The following is an 18,003-nucleotide window of genomic DNA, read 5'->3' as shown; positions in this document are numbered from 1 at the left end:
ATTAAATTCAGGATAATATTGGCTTCCTCCTGACAATCAGAAAATATCAAGAAAATAAAGATAGTAAGTCTACAAAGGTGAAATTCTAAAGTTTATACAAATATTTTATTTACGTCTTACAACATTTTTCATAATATGTTATTCCACAACAAACATAATTAATTTTCCAAATATAATTAAGGTGTTTTTTTGGGTGTGCATTAGCTTATTAAAATTAGTTAAGATCAGAAACAATTCATTTTCCAAGTAGGGCATTCTTAAACCTTTGTAGAAGTGTTAATTATTATTCTCTTAAAATTTTCTGAAAATAACGATAATTTTGGACTGAATTTCTTTTCTTATTTACCTATTAAGTTTTATTTGTTTATTTTTATCTTCATTTCCAATTTATTTGATATTGCTCCACTGTACATGGTTTAATTAAGTGGTAAAATAATCCAAAAATTTCTCTCTTTTTTTGTTTACCATTGATCAATTTCAAATTGAATTTCAATCAAATCAATCAATTTTGCAAATGATAATAGTATATCTAATTTCATGTCAACTTTAAATGTTTGTCTAGAAGGTGGATTTTTTCTTTATCTACACATTAGTTTATTAGAATTAAAAAGCAAAACGAAAAAAGATCAAAGGGGATCGTCGGAAGGGAATGGAAAACAAACAAATTATGTCATTAAAGATTTCGATTATTGTTTGAGTTTATTTATGAAGTGAATTTCATCACCTATTATATTTCTGATGAATATCATTTTATTATTAAAATTAATTTTACTAATAAACATGATAATGCGGTTTTTGTTATTTCATTTTCAACAATTATCCTTTATATTTTTTATTATTCATTTGAATTCTTTTATTTGTCTAATAAATTGTTTGGTAGCCCTTTTTGCTTGTCTTATTTATTCATCACTTTTGCAATATTTTTCTTCATTGTTTACCATTCTTGTTTTTTTTTTCCTTTTTTCCTTCTTTCTTCTTCTTGCTTCTTCTTTTTCTTCAATTAAACACCTGTTTAACTATATTTTAAGAAGTACAACCGACATTTGATCATTTCATCGTGCAATGTGTAATCCAATCGCATAGCTATAATACCTTTGATACAATTACTAATACAATTTACAAGAAAGGTATGCCGCAGGTGTGATTCGAATTTCCAATTTCCATAATGAACAACTGATCAGCCAATAGTCACGCGATAAGCCGAACTACATAAAGTAAAATGAGCCTTCAAATATTATATGTCTCAGTTGTGATAAAAAAAAAAAAAAAACGCCATATGATTTAGGACATTGAAGTGAAGTAGGAAAGTAATGGCGCAATAATAATTATTATCTTTGCCTCCTTCTTTAGTCTTACTTTGTTCCTATACTGAAAGTTATAGCTGTAAAGAAGACATTAATGCAAACCGGTTGTTTTCTTCTCAATAACCTTTATCTGTATTTCTCGAAATTCTCTTACCATTTAGATATCAGGAAGTCTGAATTCTTTTTATTTACTATCTATAGATAAACATGACAGAAAGATGAATATTATGGAAAATAAAGAAACGACTGTTACAAATTTGAAAGTGAAAGGAACAGTCATATTGAAAAAGTGATCTAATGAGAGATTTGATCAGATAACTCTCGTCAATATACGAAGAGAAATTATGAAACGAATTAATAAAAGCAATAGAAATACAGGAATATATTTTGTAAAGACCTCTGCCAGCTATTTTAGATCACACTATAGTTTTAACATTAGAATATTAAACCATGCGAAAGAGAGAAAATACAATATATAAAATATATTGAGAATATTCAAATTTCACTGAGATAATAAACTATAAAATATAACAAAAAATCAAACATTCATTCCAAGCAGATCTCAACACTTATTTTACCAAACAATTTCTACATTTTGTTGTTTTCTGCTCTATTACTATTAAATAGCATTTAAAAAGAAAACATAATTTTAATGAAGCAAACAAGCTGGAATAAACAGATTACAATCTGTTTATTATTTCCAACTTATTCTTAATGATTATTCTTAACATTTATGAACTATAAATAAAAACGGAAGACCATAATCTTATCTTAATTTTCCTTTTTTTTCATTGGTTAGCATATCAGTGATATGAATAAGATTGAAAAACTATTATCATATACTTGTATATTTCATTAGGTCAAAAGGTTAGGCGGTAATCATCAAAGTTTGGCTTATTTATCTAAAACTATCTTATAGTGCTTAGCAGTAGTGTTGCAACAAGTAGAAATACTCCGTGTGACCCCTTTTTTATCGGTAAAAGAAAGTATTTGCTGACACAGTTAAGTGACTTTTAGGGTACCAAAAATGCGAATCAAATAGTCATCACATCAAAAGTCGGCACGATTAATACGGAAAGTAAGTGTTGCGGCACGCAATGATAATACTAGCGAAACTGGGCAGAGCCACTTAAACGAATTCCTGAAGTGTTGACCTTCCGTGCGTGAAAGGTCATAATGCACGAGTGAATAAACAACAGTAGACAAAGCGAAAATACTTCCTACCGTATTACAAAAACAATCATTTCAATTACTCTTAGCATATTCCTAAAGTTACTTTGCATTCTTGCACATTTTTATTAAACTTCCAAAAAAATTTTCAATAATTTAAAACAAGTTATGTATGCAATGAAATGATCACTTCTTTTAAAATGATAAGTTAATGCGGTAACAAGAATGATGAGCATTTTAATAATAAAATATAAATTGAGTAATATATTAAATCGATAAATGACTGAAAAAAAAAGCCAATAAAATAAGTATTGAAGCTTAAACTCAAGGTAATAAATTTCCGAATAAAAAAAAGAGTTAAAAAAGATCGCTGTCTTTTGAATTTCATTGCCATTACTTGACAGTAATCTAAGCTTGTGTGAACAGACTATAAGACAACAAAATAGAAGGTACACTGTATCGAGTTATCCATTTTAATTGTTCCCCTTAAAAGGGTCTGTAGAAAGCAGTGTGACATGTGTTGCTGTATCCAATTACAAATCGTTCTAGCAAACTGCATGCAGTCACCTGCACCTCAGTCTTGTCAACCCAGCTAATCGCCCAAATACTATGCAAATAATCATTCATCCATATATTAAAATATATTCATTCAACTAATTCAACAATTTTCCAATTTATTATAGTAATAAAGTGTTTTTGATCATAAGATATTTACCTAAAACAATCAATAAATGAGCATTTAGATGAAACAGAAAGCATTCTATTGAAATGACTTTTGTGTGAACTATTAGAATTGAGGCATAGATATTACTTTTATATTATATGACAATCTCATCAATCATTTCCAGAAAACTTTTCACATTTGTACTAAAAAAAAATTTTATTTTATTTTGGAACTTCTCACCCATAGTTTCTTGTTCCATGCAAGTTAATTATGCATGCAGAAATTGCACATATTAAATGATTTTAGCCAATGCATGCTGTAATATATGAAATATAACAAAATAACTTTAATAATTTAAGCAATGGTATAATTCTATTTCCTCAACTTATACGTAGTCGTACGTGGTCGTATGAGACAAGTCATACCTCTCACTTTAATAAGCAGTAAATATTTAGAAATTGTTGAAATGATCGCATAAGTGATACTGCTTCACATGTATGTGAAAGTGAATAAATGAACATAATTGTAGGCAAATAAATAAGTAAATAAATAAATAAAATATGTATATTAGATATAAAATGTGTGCAATAAAAAGAAATTATATGGCAGCAATTATTATTGCGTCCAATTACTTCTTGTTTTGTTATCAGTTAACAACTATTATTATTGTTTTTGTTATATATACACAATTGTAGCGATAAAGATGTTTTATCTATTTTGGTATATCATAAATTATGCAATAATATTGATAATAATAGCGCAACATCTCTACGCAATCAAATATTTATTTCGAAGTTTTTATCAGAATAATTTTACTGACTTATTTAATTTGAGTAATTCTTGAACTCACCAAGAATACAATCTTTTGCTTTTTCCCAGAATGTCTTTAGTTTGCTCATAATCCGAATTATATATGCATATATTTTTTTGATAATAGCAATTATGGAATTATACGTTAATCGTTGATTACACTGTATAAAATTCTACAGTAAATAATTCAATAAAGATGAAAAACGGAAAATTAATCCAATTAGAAGCCTAGAATTATTGCGCAAAACTGGAAATTAACATAAAAAATTCAACAGCCGGAAATTACGAATTAATATTTTCAAGTTATTTAATATGCATTAATTTTTATTATGACAAAGTTAATATCTGAAAAAAAAATTATTAAATATTATACTTTTATCGTAAACGCTACTAATGAATACTTGCAAATGTTCTCCGAATCAAAAAAAACATAGGTAACTAATTTAATTTAGAGTGATTTAGTTCATCCATCCATAAGTAATTAGCTAATTAATTGGTTTATTGATTTTGTTAGTGATTTTATAAATCTCATTTTCATAATGATTATTATTCATTTAATGCCAATGAAAAAGAGAGAGATGGCAGACTATATAAACAACCAATGAACCATTCATTGAAGTAGTTGTAAAATGTACATCGTAAAATTTGTTCAGCTCAAACCTAAGTACTACTATGGAAATGAAGTGCTAATAGCGCCTGGTGGTGTGTGCAAAATTCGCAGATTAACTGCTCTGGAAGATGAGCTATACATTGTGTAATAAATAACTATTCCAATAGATCAATTAATTACACGAATAATCAATCCTTCAGTCAATGGGTCAATGTCATAAATCAACTAAAGGGCTTATCACAACTTAATCCATTTTAAATCATTTTATAGCATTTTATTGAAGTTTGAACTTTTTTTTTCTGTTCTTTACAATAAAATATTTCAATTCGTTGTCACATTTCTAAATGTAAAATTTTTAGAAAACCTGAAAAACATCTGAGATAAAAGTAAAACTGAATGGGTTATTTCAATAAATTTACACTTGTAATGCTAACACTAAATCAAATTACTTAACAGTAATTAATACCAATTTGATGCTAGCACTTTAATTGCACTCATTATAAAATTATCCATTTCAATAATAAAATTTCTTTTTGACTTCTTAATTTCATTTTCATTATTTCAGTTTGACTTTTGACGTTTAGCATTGAAATGCTTTTCAGACATTTTAATTTATATAATTTCGTTTATTATCTGACAAATCAAAAATCATTACAATATTTGTTTACCTTATAGTTTCCCCTCTTTATACTAAAATGAAAGAAATCATTCAAAAAGACAATCGCTATTCATTTCAAAGATAGCGAAATATGTCAGTGAATTGTTCATAGTCATTTAACACTTCAAGTTTTTGTGGTATCAAATGAATGACTTCTTTTTTCTCCTTTTTCCTTTTTTTTAGCGACACAAAAAGCGCTTCAAATCAAACCGGCAATCATATTGATTTGCAGGTAAATAAACATAGAAAAAAAATATGATGAGTGAATAACAAAACATACTTAAACAAAATGAAAAAGGTGACAAATGAGGACATGTCCTCATACGACAAGACATTTGACACCTATTGCAATAGCTACTAGATAGCTCCTTAGATCATTCACCGCCTTGTGATTATCCTTTTCAAGGATGTGCTTGTAAAATCATTTCTCTTTGCATCCTCACCCTAAATATATAGTTTCGTTTCAAATTACTATTTGTCAGTGTCTTTTGACAATGAAATATTTTCATTGCTTGAAACATTATTTATCTTTCTATTCAGTTAATGAAATCATTAATTAGAAACAATTTAATACTTTTAAATTATTTTCTTTTTTTAAATGAATAGTAATTATAATTCTACCGTAATCATTTGACATATTCTAATAACAATGTTATATTTGCATCAGGAAATCAAAAAAAGATGAAAATACTTTTTTAATGCTTTCACTCTTTTTATCTTTTCCTATTCTTCATTAATACTGCAAACATTAATTCAATTTTTTACCAAAGGTTGAATTTTTAATTTAACTTTATTTTTTTATTAGAATCTTAAAACTAAAATTTTTATTTATATCAGGTAATGTGGTATTTAATTGGTTCGAAAACAATATTTGATAATCATTCAAATATTGTTAGTAATTTTATGTGAGTCAAATAGCTTTGCTAATTTTATAATTCGATGAGTGACAAATTTCTATTTCAACATCTGATCATATTACCACTATTAAAATTGAATTAAAGGAATTCATTAAAAATTCATGAAATTTTTAATTGGTACTGAACTTTTCGTCCTTTTTTTGCTGATTTCCAAACTTTGGATGAGTCTTACCTGTGGAATATATGCAAGTTCCAATTTCACCTTGTCATATGGTTAACTATAATCTTGCTATCTTCTATCTATACACTGTCTTCTTAACTTCACTTTGCTTAATATAAGTTACTATAAAATTAAAATGTGTTAAAATATGAAATTACATTTGCTTTATTCTGTTATACTGGTTTTTATCAAATAATATTTGGTGATGCAGTGTCAAATGTATGATTATTACTTAAAAATAGACTAATTTTATGGAAGAAGATAAATGATGCTTTAGCTTAAGTCGGAAGGTCAACGGTTTTGTGCAATAATTCTTGTATACTACCAATTTCGATTTCTTTGTTCTTCAGACAAAAAATTAGTTATTTCTGAAATAGTCCGAAAATTTGTAAAATGGCAAAAGAACTGTATACATTTCCATTTCCAAAAGCTGTTATATGACAACAAAAGGACAACAAAGTTCATTAAAGTTCAAGTAGATTATTGAAGGAAATATGGTAATAGTAGTTATTAGAAGAATCAAATTTTCAGACAACAAACATTGTTGTTACCCATCAACAGATTTCCCAACTATGAATTAATGTAAACTGAATCCAACCAATTACCCAAATCTCATCCATACGAACAATGAATGGTCAACATAATATAACAAAAGGAAGTAGTAGCCAACATTATGAAAGGTCATCATTAGACAAAATACATTTCTGAGCAATTAGTTCTTCACACCTCTAACTCTACAGTAGTCTTCAATTTGATAAATGCAGGAAATTGTATGTTATGAGATCTGAATCTGATTGATGACCTAATTAAGTTTCATGTGGATAAGATAATTAGCTGAGAAAATGACGAACTACTGGATTACTTAATTAATACATCAATCCTAATATCAAATTACGGATAAAAATAAAATTTGATTCCTGAAAAATCTAATAAAATATGAAAAAAAATTTTTTCTTATATTAAAATGCATAAAATTTACGCACCATAATTGTCACTTCTTATCTTTTTGTTTTCTCATTTTTCATCTTTCCAGTTTATTCAAAGAATCACAGAAAAAAGGATGAAAAAATCTCGATTTTGCTAATTAAAAATGACCTGAAAATGGATTTGTTCTTCATATGGTATTAGTTATGCAAATGAGGATAAGAACAGATAATCTGTTGAAGAAATTAAGATATTTGCTATGATTAGGATACTCGCCATTAACTGTTGACCTCTTTTCTATTATTTTCAAGGATGTGAGGAGTGGTGAGAAAGAATCATGAAGTGATCCCACCTGCTCATTTCCACTTTTAATATTTGTTCAGTTTCACTTTCACTGTTTATTCCGTTACACTTTTCCAACAAGTACCATCTATCAGTAAGTATCTAAGGTATTGGCTAAAGTATACAAAAATATTCATTTCTTATTTTTAATAAATGTCCACACAGCCTACTACGTTTCTATCTTCTAAATAATTGCTAAGGAGTCGTATGGTAATAAGTTCATTTTCCGGAATTCTGGGATTCTGTAAGCTCCGAAATCCAATATGAAATAAATCTAATTTTCAATATGAAATAAATCTAAATTTCAGTTCTTCTTTTGTTATTGTTGTTGTTCTGAAAAATAAATTCGGCATGGAATATGTTCAATTGCGGGAAATCATTCCTTCTGTGAGTATTGACGTGAAATGTGTTTAAAACCATTCTTCCTGATGGATACTACTGGTTTATTTATAAAGTATCTGATATTTGATGTAACAGAAACAGATCAATTATAACCAATAAATAAACCATTGACTTATTTAAAATTCTCGAATATGGCCTTGAAGATAGTCTTTAAATCAAATTTTATTGCTACACATAAAATAAAATTAGTAATCGAATTATACTCATTGCTAAAAAGGTAAAGCTGAACCAGTAAGTCATCATTAAAGTAATCAGGAAAGGAAGAAGTACGAATTTGCTACTTAATTTTATTGCACTACAGTAATCAGTGAAGCATACCGTTCATTACTTGCTGGAGTACCACATCATCAGTTTTGGTTGCTTAAAATCGGAAGAAGCAGGTGCAGTAGAAGTGGTAGCATTAACTCGATGCATTGTTTATGGATCTTAAACAAGACTAATTGGTTGACACGAACATTGTACATACAATTCACCAAATGTCACCCATCCAGCAATAGTAATAATGGAACTAATTGAAATGAGTCTACTTCTCTTATTATGTAATGAAACAAAAGAATAAAATAAGAGATAAAAAATACATCAAAATCAAAATAAAATAAATTAGTTAAAATGACAATTGAATTCTTATAGAATTTTGTGGACAAGCAACAGATTTATATTTCAAAAGCAGAATTTCACAGTTAAATATGTTTTATAACATTTCAAGCTTGTTTATATTTACTAATATCAATACTAATTGATTACTGATCAGTTATTTAATAAATTAATGCAAAAAGTAAAAAATAAAGAAGTATGAAAAAAACTTCAAAAAAAGATGAAAGTTCTAAAAAAATTTATTTAACAAACCAATTTGCACGCTTTTTTTTGGAGCTTAATTTTTTTCTAAATTCATTTGCAATTTATAATTTTACAAAATTTCACGTGCAATCAAAAAATTAGTATTTAAAATTTTAAAATATCCAGTTACTTTTCAGAAATTTAAAAAAATTTTGATAGATATAAGTACTCTCAAATATTAGTTTAAAGTTTTATTCTTTTATTACATCGAATTTTAATTATTCTTACAGAAATTATCATATTAAGCAATTATAAAAAAGTTTTTGTCTTTTCATAAATGATATACCTGATTGATTCCTGGTAAAGGATTGATCCGTGCTAATTAACTTTTAAATATTATTCATGTGATGGATGATGCGATACTAATACAATTAACCTTCCTTTACCTTCAGGAAATACCAATCGGATTACTTCCTGTCGGCTCCTTTCAAAAGATATAATCTTGTTCAATTGGATATTCATTTAATAATAACCATCACATTTTGATACTAATTTTCAACTTTTAAACACTTATAAAGAAAATAAGCTGTGACTTGAATTTTTTGAAATTTAATTCAATTTTTTTATTTTCTTTAGAAGTGTTCAAAAGTTGATAATTAATAATATGCGATAATTAGTGACAAATGAATATGTTATTGTTATGTAAATTTTTACAGTACACGTTCGTAACATTTGTTACACGGTTGCAGCATTCAAAAATTTTCTTTTTTTTTTTAAAATAATATTCACTGAAACGTTGTTGATCTAAATGTATTTGTGTCAAATTGAAGTGAGGTACCTGATAACACGTTTAAATTTAATTTTACTACATTGTACATACTTTGCTTCAGGAGTGTTAATGATACAATGTGCTAGTATAATTCACTAATTTAGCTGTTTCAAACACTTTTTTTAAGAAGAGTTTTGGTGAAATTTTCAAATATATCTAGTAATCACAGTGATTAAGCAACAAATATTTATTCTATAAGCCATGACAATTAATGCTAGCAACAAAAAAAAAAAAAAAAACAACTGTAAAGGACAAATAATGAGAAAATATTTTGGTACAGAGAAGCAACAAATGAGGAAAACGAAAGTAATGAAATCAAGACAAAAAATTATTTTTAAAGCTAATTTATGATGAGAAATTATAAACAACATTAAATTCATTAATTAAGTCAATCCGAATATCAATTTTAAATTACTTCCTCAATTAAATTCTAAATTAGTGCATATAACTTCTATCAACAATACATTACGGTACATCCGGAGTGCATATATTCCATTCAATGTAATTACTTCCTTCCAACTCCAGAAAAATAATCAGCCTTTCCGGTTTGCAACCAACTGCCAGGTGCATAATTGTTAGCCTCTCAATTAGTACTGCATTGTGAGGGAGGAGAGCCAAGAATGGGGAGGAATCTGAGTTAGAACGTCCATCCAATCTCCATTAATGATGAACAACAATTTGGCGCAATACAATGGGAGGAGCTTGCGGTGATGCGGTAGTCCATCCCACATTTATCCGACACATCAGGTTGCAGCAGTTGCCGGTGCTGCGACTGCTTCTGCTGTTGCTGTTGCTTGCTCGTTCCGCACAAGGCTATTCATATTCGTGTGATTGTCATCTCCCAGTGGTACGGTAGCAAATCTCTCTCTCTCCCTTATCACTGACAACCAACAAATTCCACCGCGGTACAATAACTCCTCGCAAATTCCCTACTTACCAAGCAATTAAAATAATAATAGACAAAGATTACACCAGTGTACGCTGTTTATGAGTAACTAGGAAGGGTTATTCAATGCGTCAACTGCTGAACGCATTTAAATGTCTTGAAATATACGCTTTCAGATGTTATGCGTTGCGTTACTCATCGATAGATTTCCTTCACCGATAGGGTATATTCCGTGTTCGGCAACGATACTTTCAAGTTTCATCGAATCAGTTGTAACGGATACTGCACGAATCGTTCCTATAGGCAATCACATTTCCGTATTTATCCCTGCGACAGAAGACGAACGGAAGGTGAAATTTATGGATGCTGCAATGCAAACATCGCCTGGTTTGTTACTTTCCTCGAAGGATTTCAAATTCTGCTTTACGTTTCATAAAATGAATTGAATTTTAGTAACGCAACTCAACATGTCAATAATAGCTCGTCAATTGCGTGATATGGCTGACAGGTTCGAGTACCACTACAGTGAGGAAGAACGACGCTCTGCATGCACACCTGCACCATCATCGCCGCAGTCGCAGGTTAGAATTCATTACATAATCTCTCGGGGAAGAACTGCTCTATGGAGGAAAAATATGAGTCACTCAAAATTAGATAAATCCCACATTAGATTTTGTGTAAACAAAGCAAATATTAATGCACTGTAATAAAGTCCCAATCACTATTAAAGGTTTACGGTTACAATTATTGCGCAAATTGTCAAAAAATATTGCCATTGACGTATTCACATAAATTCTTCACTTTTTCATTCTGAAAAGATTATTTTAAATGATTATATTTTAAATAATAAACATTTCGTTTTCTAACTCTCAAATTGCGAACTTTGGTCGAACATTGAGTCGTTTAATACTCAGGAAGTTTTGGCACTTGTAATTTAGGTCAAAACTGAAATAAATTTCAGCTGCGAAGTTTGTCATTTTCAACTTTCGTCCAATTCATTACAAAAAATTTCATCAATGTTTTACTGGAACGAATATTTGAACGATTCTATTTGAGGAAAAAGTGAATTGCGTGTCTACCTTGTACCTATCTGCGTGATATTTCCATGTTACACTAACCGTCACAGATAATGTTTAGTAGCGGAATGGTAGAAAAGTGTATGATAGAATGAGTCGGCCATATTAATATCACATTTTAATTATCGAACACAATACTAATTATTAATCAATTTATTTTTGTACTTATTTTGTGTATTAATTGGTGCTATGCAATTTTGTTTGAATAAACAAATATTTAAAATTTTGTTAAACAAAGTTTTCTTCACGAATTTCATTACTTTGCTATGGTTGAGCCTTTAAATTAACAAAGTATCGTTAAAATTGAAGCATTTGTTTAGCTCCGACTTTTTGCTAGAATAAGACAACAGCGCACAGTAGTAGTAACCTAAAAACTACGGTATTAATAGCCGAAAGGTTCAATTTTACAGTTAGTGGCTCTATAAATGACGTAATGTGAAGTGACACCTGGTCATTCAACTTTGGCACTTTAATTAATTCAACTGCAAAGAATTCAATAATCTCAAGCCGAAAGCATTTTTTTACTATCATTTACAAGTGCCCAGCAAGTGCTTCCATACACTGACCACTCTTTAGAGTCATTACTTTGTCTACGTTTTTCCACTATGCAATGATTAATTAATTCGATGAAACTATTTGTTGCGCCACGTGGCAATCATCAGAAAAGTATAAAAGAGAGAGGGCGAGGAAAAGAGAAAGTGTGGTTGAGAAAAAGATTAGAATTGAAAGTTGTGGAATGTGCAAAATATTGCAAAAAAAAAAAAAAAAGAAGAAATCTTAAAAGCCATTTAAGCATTTGTTTACCATTAAATCTAATCTATGCTCCTTTGCTGACCCATTTGACCTTTCATAATTATGTGAGAAGACGATAATCTTAGTTAAAAAGCATATGGTATTCTGTGCAAGTGGTTAATGGCAAAAATTTTTTTGCACTAAGCTGTAGACTTATGTAAACTAAGCTAACAGTGGACAATAACCTTCAGACTAGACAATTATCCAGGAAGTCCTTCTAGCTTGTTTTTTTCTCAATTAAATTCACACCTGCGCAAACGTTCAGTGAAAAATGATGGATGAGCAATTAAGAGAAATGCCATTCACATTTGCGCATTCATATCGAATTACATATTGTTGGGTAAGATTAGTAGCTCACACTTCTAAGTGACATCGTTTAAAGCAAATTCATTTATCAGCTATGTGTCTCATTTGTTTCAAAGTTAATTAATTTATATATAAAATTTAAAGTAATACAAGGAGTCATTGTAAATGAATTGAGTCCTATTCCGATATTTATTTATATTCATGAAGTTTTAAACTAAGTTTAAAGTCCGAAAGTGATTCACAATAAAGATTATTTCATAACTTTTTTTCGATATTAATCATTCTAGGAAAGAGGGTCAAGGAAAATCTGACACAATTAAAGTTGACGAAGTATTGTGAAATCGATGTCCTCTACCAATGATTGAATTTAATGATGGAGAAATTGTGGACAGTCAGTAAAACAATTTGACAAATGAAAATCCCACCTTTTCTTTTTTCCTTTCACTCTGTTAATTTGTACATCCCTTTTATAAGATGATTGTTAATTGAAGTTTGTTAAATTACTGCCTTCCAGGAGGTCTCATATGAAAAGTTTACCTGTTAGTCTTGTTGATGATGCTGTTATTGTCATTTCGGTCTACCTCTTATTCAAAATCGAACTGATCATTATTCCATTCATAACTCTCATTCAGCCACTTTGAATGAAATTAGAATGAATAGGGTCTGAATTAAAAATTCATTAAATCAAGATGTTTCAGTTTAAATGAGTTGTATTCCCACATCTATTCCACATTAGCTATTTCTTTATTTATAATATCTTTTATTCTTTTATTTCATTATTTCATTTATATCTTTTATTCTCTTTTATTTTTTTATTCTTTTATTTTTATCTTTTATTTCATTCATCACTTCTCAGATTAATTCTCAAAGTTTTTCATTTGAAATCTTCATAGGTCTTTTTTCGCAAAGTTAAAAAATGTTTGATTGAAATCTAGAAAAAAGACACAGTACTACTTATTCGATATCTTTCAATCAATTTAAAAAAAAGGGGTCAAAAAAGCTGTCATTAACAAGATTCCGATGATATTATGAAATTCGTACGAATCGTTAATGATTAAGTTTAATCCAAGAAAAAAAAACTTCAACGATTGGCAAAACAATATGACAAGTGAAAAATCTTTCTTTCACTTTTTCCTCCTCCGCTCCGACAACCTATCAGATCAAAATGATTCCATTTCGTAATGAATGGAGATGAATCATTATTTGTTGATTAGGTGATCTTGCCTGAGAATTTCACCTGTGGACATCTCATACGATGAATTTACTTGTTACTTTTGTTGTTGTTGTTGTTGTTGTGTTGTTCCAGTCTATGTCTCTTTCATAATCGGATCGTACCATTTAGGGAATAGGCCATTTATTCGCTTCATATATCTCATTCAGCCATTTGAAATGAAAATTCGAATGAATAGAGTTGAAATGCAGCAAAGTGATGCAAAATGTCAACATCCATACTAATTACAAATTAGAATGATCTGTCAAATCTGTCCTCCAAACTGAGAAACATTAAGAAAATTATTCACCAAACTTTCTATGATAATTGCTAACAATAATGTTAATCCATTTTGAAAGTGAAATAAGTTTTATTTTAAATAATAAACAACGATTAAATTTCATAATTATTATAATTGTTCCCTCATACTTTCTTTAAATTCTAATTTCTACTCTTTTTTTTTTGTCATTTATATTCATTATATTTACTGTTCCCTCTAAAATGAAATGGAGCACTTTTTACAATTCACAACAATTATCTAAAAAATTAAATTAATCATTGTTTGCCCTTTTTTTTGATTTGTTAGGAAAACAATGAAATTTCGAACTAAATCAAATCAAATAAATTTTTACAAAAACTTCATTAGAAATCGTAATAGTAAGCTGATTACGATCAAAAAAAAGAAAGAAAAGCAAAAAGTGAAGAAAAAAAGTTATTTATTTTAATGTTTGCTGCAAAAGCCGCCATTTCTTTTTGATAGGCAATCACTTCACACTGTTCTTTGTGTCCATAATTTTTAACTTTTTTCTAATATATTACAACGAACGAACGATCAACCAATAATCATTCCTTCTCATTTTGTCGCTATAATCAACTAAATACACCACACACACATACACACACACACACACAGACAGACACTTACTAATAGTATTATTCAGTGGAGCATTAACGATTTCTTTTTGTTGTTAGTCATTTAAGAAATAATTTTTATAACAGAACTTAGAAATATTGGGTAATAAAAGAAAGATGCAATTCTTTTTCAAGTTTATTTCATTTTTTTTAAAGGTTTCTAATATTTTACTTATTTTTTAGAGTTAACGAAATAATATTTCGTAAGTGAATGATTACGTTGCACTATCTCGTATTCACTTTCTATCATTTATATATTATTGGTTGTATAATAGTCAATTTATAAAGTATTAAAAAATATTATATTAACATACTGTGAATAGGTTTTATGAATTCTTAGTTAATGAACTAATTTAATTTAGTATAAATTGCAAGTGAAAATATAGCCAAGATTATGTGCTTGAAATATTCTCATAGAGAAAATTGAGAAGAAATAAATGTAAATGCAATAGTATTTGTTCAACAAGAGAAACATTAGTTTGTAAAAATAATCTAAATCAAATTTCAATTATAATTATTCAATCACTGAACATATTCATCTCCATTTAGTCACATCAAATTAAAGCCTATACTTTGTTGCATAATGAGAACATTCGAATATCGTTCGAAATAAGAATAAATTAACTGTTACACTTGTTTTTTTTTCTAACTAATTATGAGATCATTTTCGGTTCTACGATAATTCAAAAAAAAAAATTCGAAAAGAAAAGAGTAATCACTGATAGAATTTGCGTGATCATTTCTGAACCAATATTCCTTCCTATTATATTACTGTCCTCTTTTATATCTAATTTTGAAGTAATCTGAGCAGTAAATATTTCTACAAGTATAAAAGAAATTTTCAAAAATATAGATTGCAAGAATGATTCAAATCAATTTTGCCAACTATTTTTCTATTCCATTGTGCAGAGTTAAAAATAATTCATAAATGTAAAAAACTATCTTTTTCTAATAACTCCCACATCTTCCCGCATCATATCTTTTGATCTAGCACTGAACATTGAAGTTTCATCAAACAATTCAGTATTTTTAAAATAAAAGGTTCTAACTTCAATGACTTTTCGCCTCATAAAATGTCAAAAATATAAATGAACTTTATCCTTCATGCTCATTAATCTCATTATAAACACCTGCTACAGTTTGCTGTAAGTATGATAAAGTAAGCTTTGAAGTAATCCGATAATTGTATGAATAATTTGGAATGTATTGTTCTCAAAGGTAACACTAAGCTCATAGTCTCGTATAATTTACTTCTATACAATGAAGTATTAATTGTTCAGGAAATAGAGGTTACCGGTCATAACTATATCACAATTGAATTGTTTTTCTTTTCATTTCATAAATCATAACAATTCAGTGTTCTTTTCACCTTCCTCATTCCAAAGTCCAGATGACCTTTAGTGGTGCTAAAATGAGTGACCAAATTAATAAGCAAAGCTTATAGTACTATTTAACTAGTAGTTAATGGAATTAATAACTGTTGCTTAGAATGATATTCCATCGAATATGCCAAATTGCTATTTTAGCATATGTTCAAATACATTTGATCTATTAGTCTAAATAAAGAAGGAAACAGCTTGTACTACATAGGATCATTTTACAGTAAATGTAGTAAGTGAATGGCAATAAGCTTTTCTATTCAATCAAATTACTTAGGCTTAAATGATAATAATCAGATTGTTATTTGAACCTTAAATCGTTTTTATTACATCCTTCCAATTAACTGTTGTAACTTTAATTATGATTCCCTTATTAAATTTTAGTCCCTATAATTATTGACAGATTGTTTTCATCCATTGTAAAATGAAGTGATAACCGGCAATTACATAATTCGAAAAAGTGCATTAAACTAAGAGAGTAAAATAATGTAGAAACGAATATTAAAGCTAATCTTTTCATCTCCCATACAAACAATTTTTGTTACATTTATGCAATTTCACTTTTCTAGATTTTACTGAAAAGCAATCAATTTTTTCTTATTAAGATACGTTTTTTTTTTTATGTCCTTTAAAATAAGTAAAAATTGTGAACTATCATTCATCTAGAAAATTACCAATATTCAGTTGTCACAACTGTCGTCACAATCCATCCGTCCAGTTGATGCCGTTTGCGCATTTTATCCATCAGTGGCAATTTGTTTATTCTTTTAGAATGGAAAATAGGATGGATGAATCATCAGCTACCGTGACAAAAACTCAAATATGTCTGTGTTTAAAATAGCTGATAGTGTGTCCATTTCCTTCCATGCTGCAAAATATTCCTAATGGGTGCAAAGGGGATACAAATGTCATTTATGCAAAATTTAAGATAATGAAGAAAAAGACATGAAGATGCAACAAGCTACATTCTTGCTCTTGCTGTTAATGTATCGATGACATCACTCACAACGACAAAACAATCAACTCATCCATATATATTACTAAAAAAGCAGTAATTACAATCTATTCACAGAATACATTCTTTCCTGAAACACCGGACACTACCATTATTATCATAAAAAATGTGCTAAGCTCATAAAAATATGCAAACAAACTGACAAACATACAGAAAAATAATTGAAGTATAACAAATTAGTCAACATTTACAGATGAAAAAATATATGCATAAACCTTCAATGTATGATAAGGATCCGTAATTTTGTATTACAAATTATAGTGGAATACTGCAAATATTAATCTTCGTGAGGGGAAAAAGTAGATAAAATCTCAAACAGATGGTAACATTTGAAGAAGGTAACTGCGGTTATACTAACGGATGTAGAAAACAGTAGAATAAATGAATAAACAAATAAAACAAGGTAAATAGTTTTCTAAATGTTATGGTGCATCACTGCAATGTAATCAAACATGAAATCAAAAGAGAAATAAATGGATAGTTAAAGACAAGTTAGGATAATAAAAACAGAACAAGTAACTGCAGCATGGTTAAAGCAATTGTTATATCGGAAACAGAATTTTTCACTTCTTGACTTCGTCTTTTAAATGCTAATCTGAAACTCTGACAAAATTTTCAAAACGTAAGAATTTTAGGTTTGGAAAATAACAGCAGAACAATGAGCATGTATATCCAACGGTAGTCGAATATAATAAATTCTCGAAGAAAGAGGAACAAAATTTACAACAGAAAACTCGCACTTACTAGAACAAAGACTGATGAATTCAGAGAAATGTAAAAATTTGATAACAATTGAGAAAACAAGATTATGATAATAAGAAGTAAAACTGTGGTAGAATGAGAACGTTGCTTTCGTATAG

The 18,003-nt window shown here is 28.6% G+C and overlaps 1 protein-coding gene across 1 annotated transcript; it reads left to right on the top strand.

Annotated features, from left to right (window-relative positions):
* Positions 1-10,258: 10,258 nt before the first annotated feature.
* Positions 10,259-11,519, top strand: Bm10621 (Uncharacterized protein; the record flags this gene model as incomplete). The annotated part of the gene is made up of 4 exons (XM_001893988.2): positions 10,259-10,414; positions 10,630-10,840; positions 10,907-11,034; positions 11,415-11,519. 4 exons carry the CDS (start codon positions 10,259-10,261, stop codon positions 11,517-11,519), a joined length of 600 nt encoding a protein of 199 aa, XP_001894023.2.
* Positions 11,520-18,003: the final 6,484 nt, after the last annotated feature.

The sequence above is a fragment of the Brugia malayi genome (assembly GCF_000002995.4).
Source record: "Brugia malayi strain FR3 genome assembly, contig: Bm_v4_Chr4_scaffold_001, whole genome shotgun sequence".
NCBI classification, from domain to species: Eukaryota; Metazoa; Nematoda; class Chromadorea; order Rhabditida; family Onchocercidae; genus Brugia; species Brugia malayi.
This window is presented reverse-complemented; position numbering and strand designations above follow the sequence as displayed.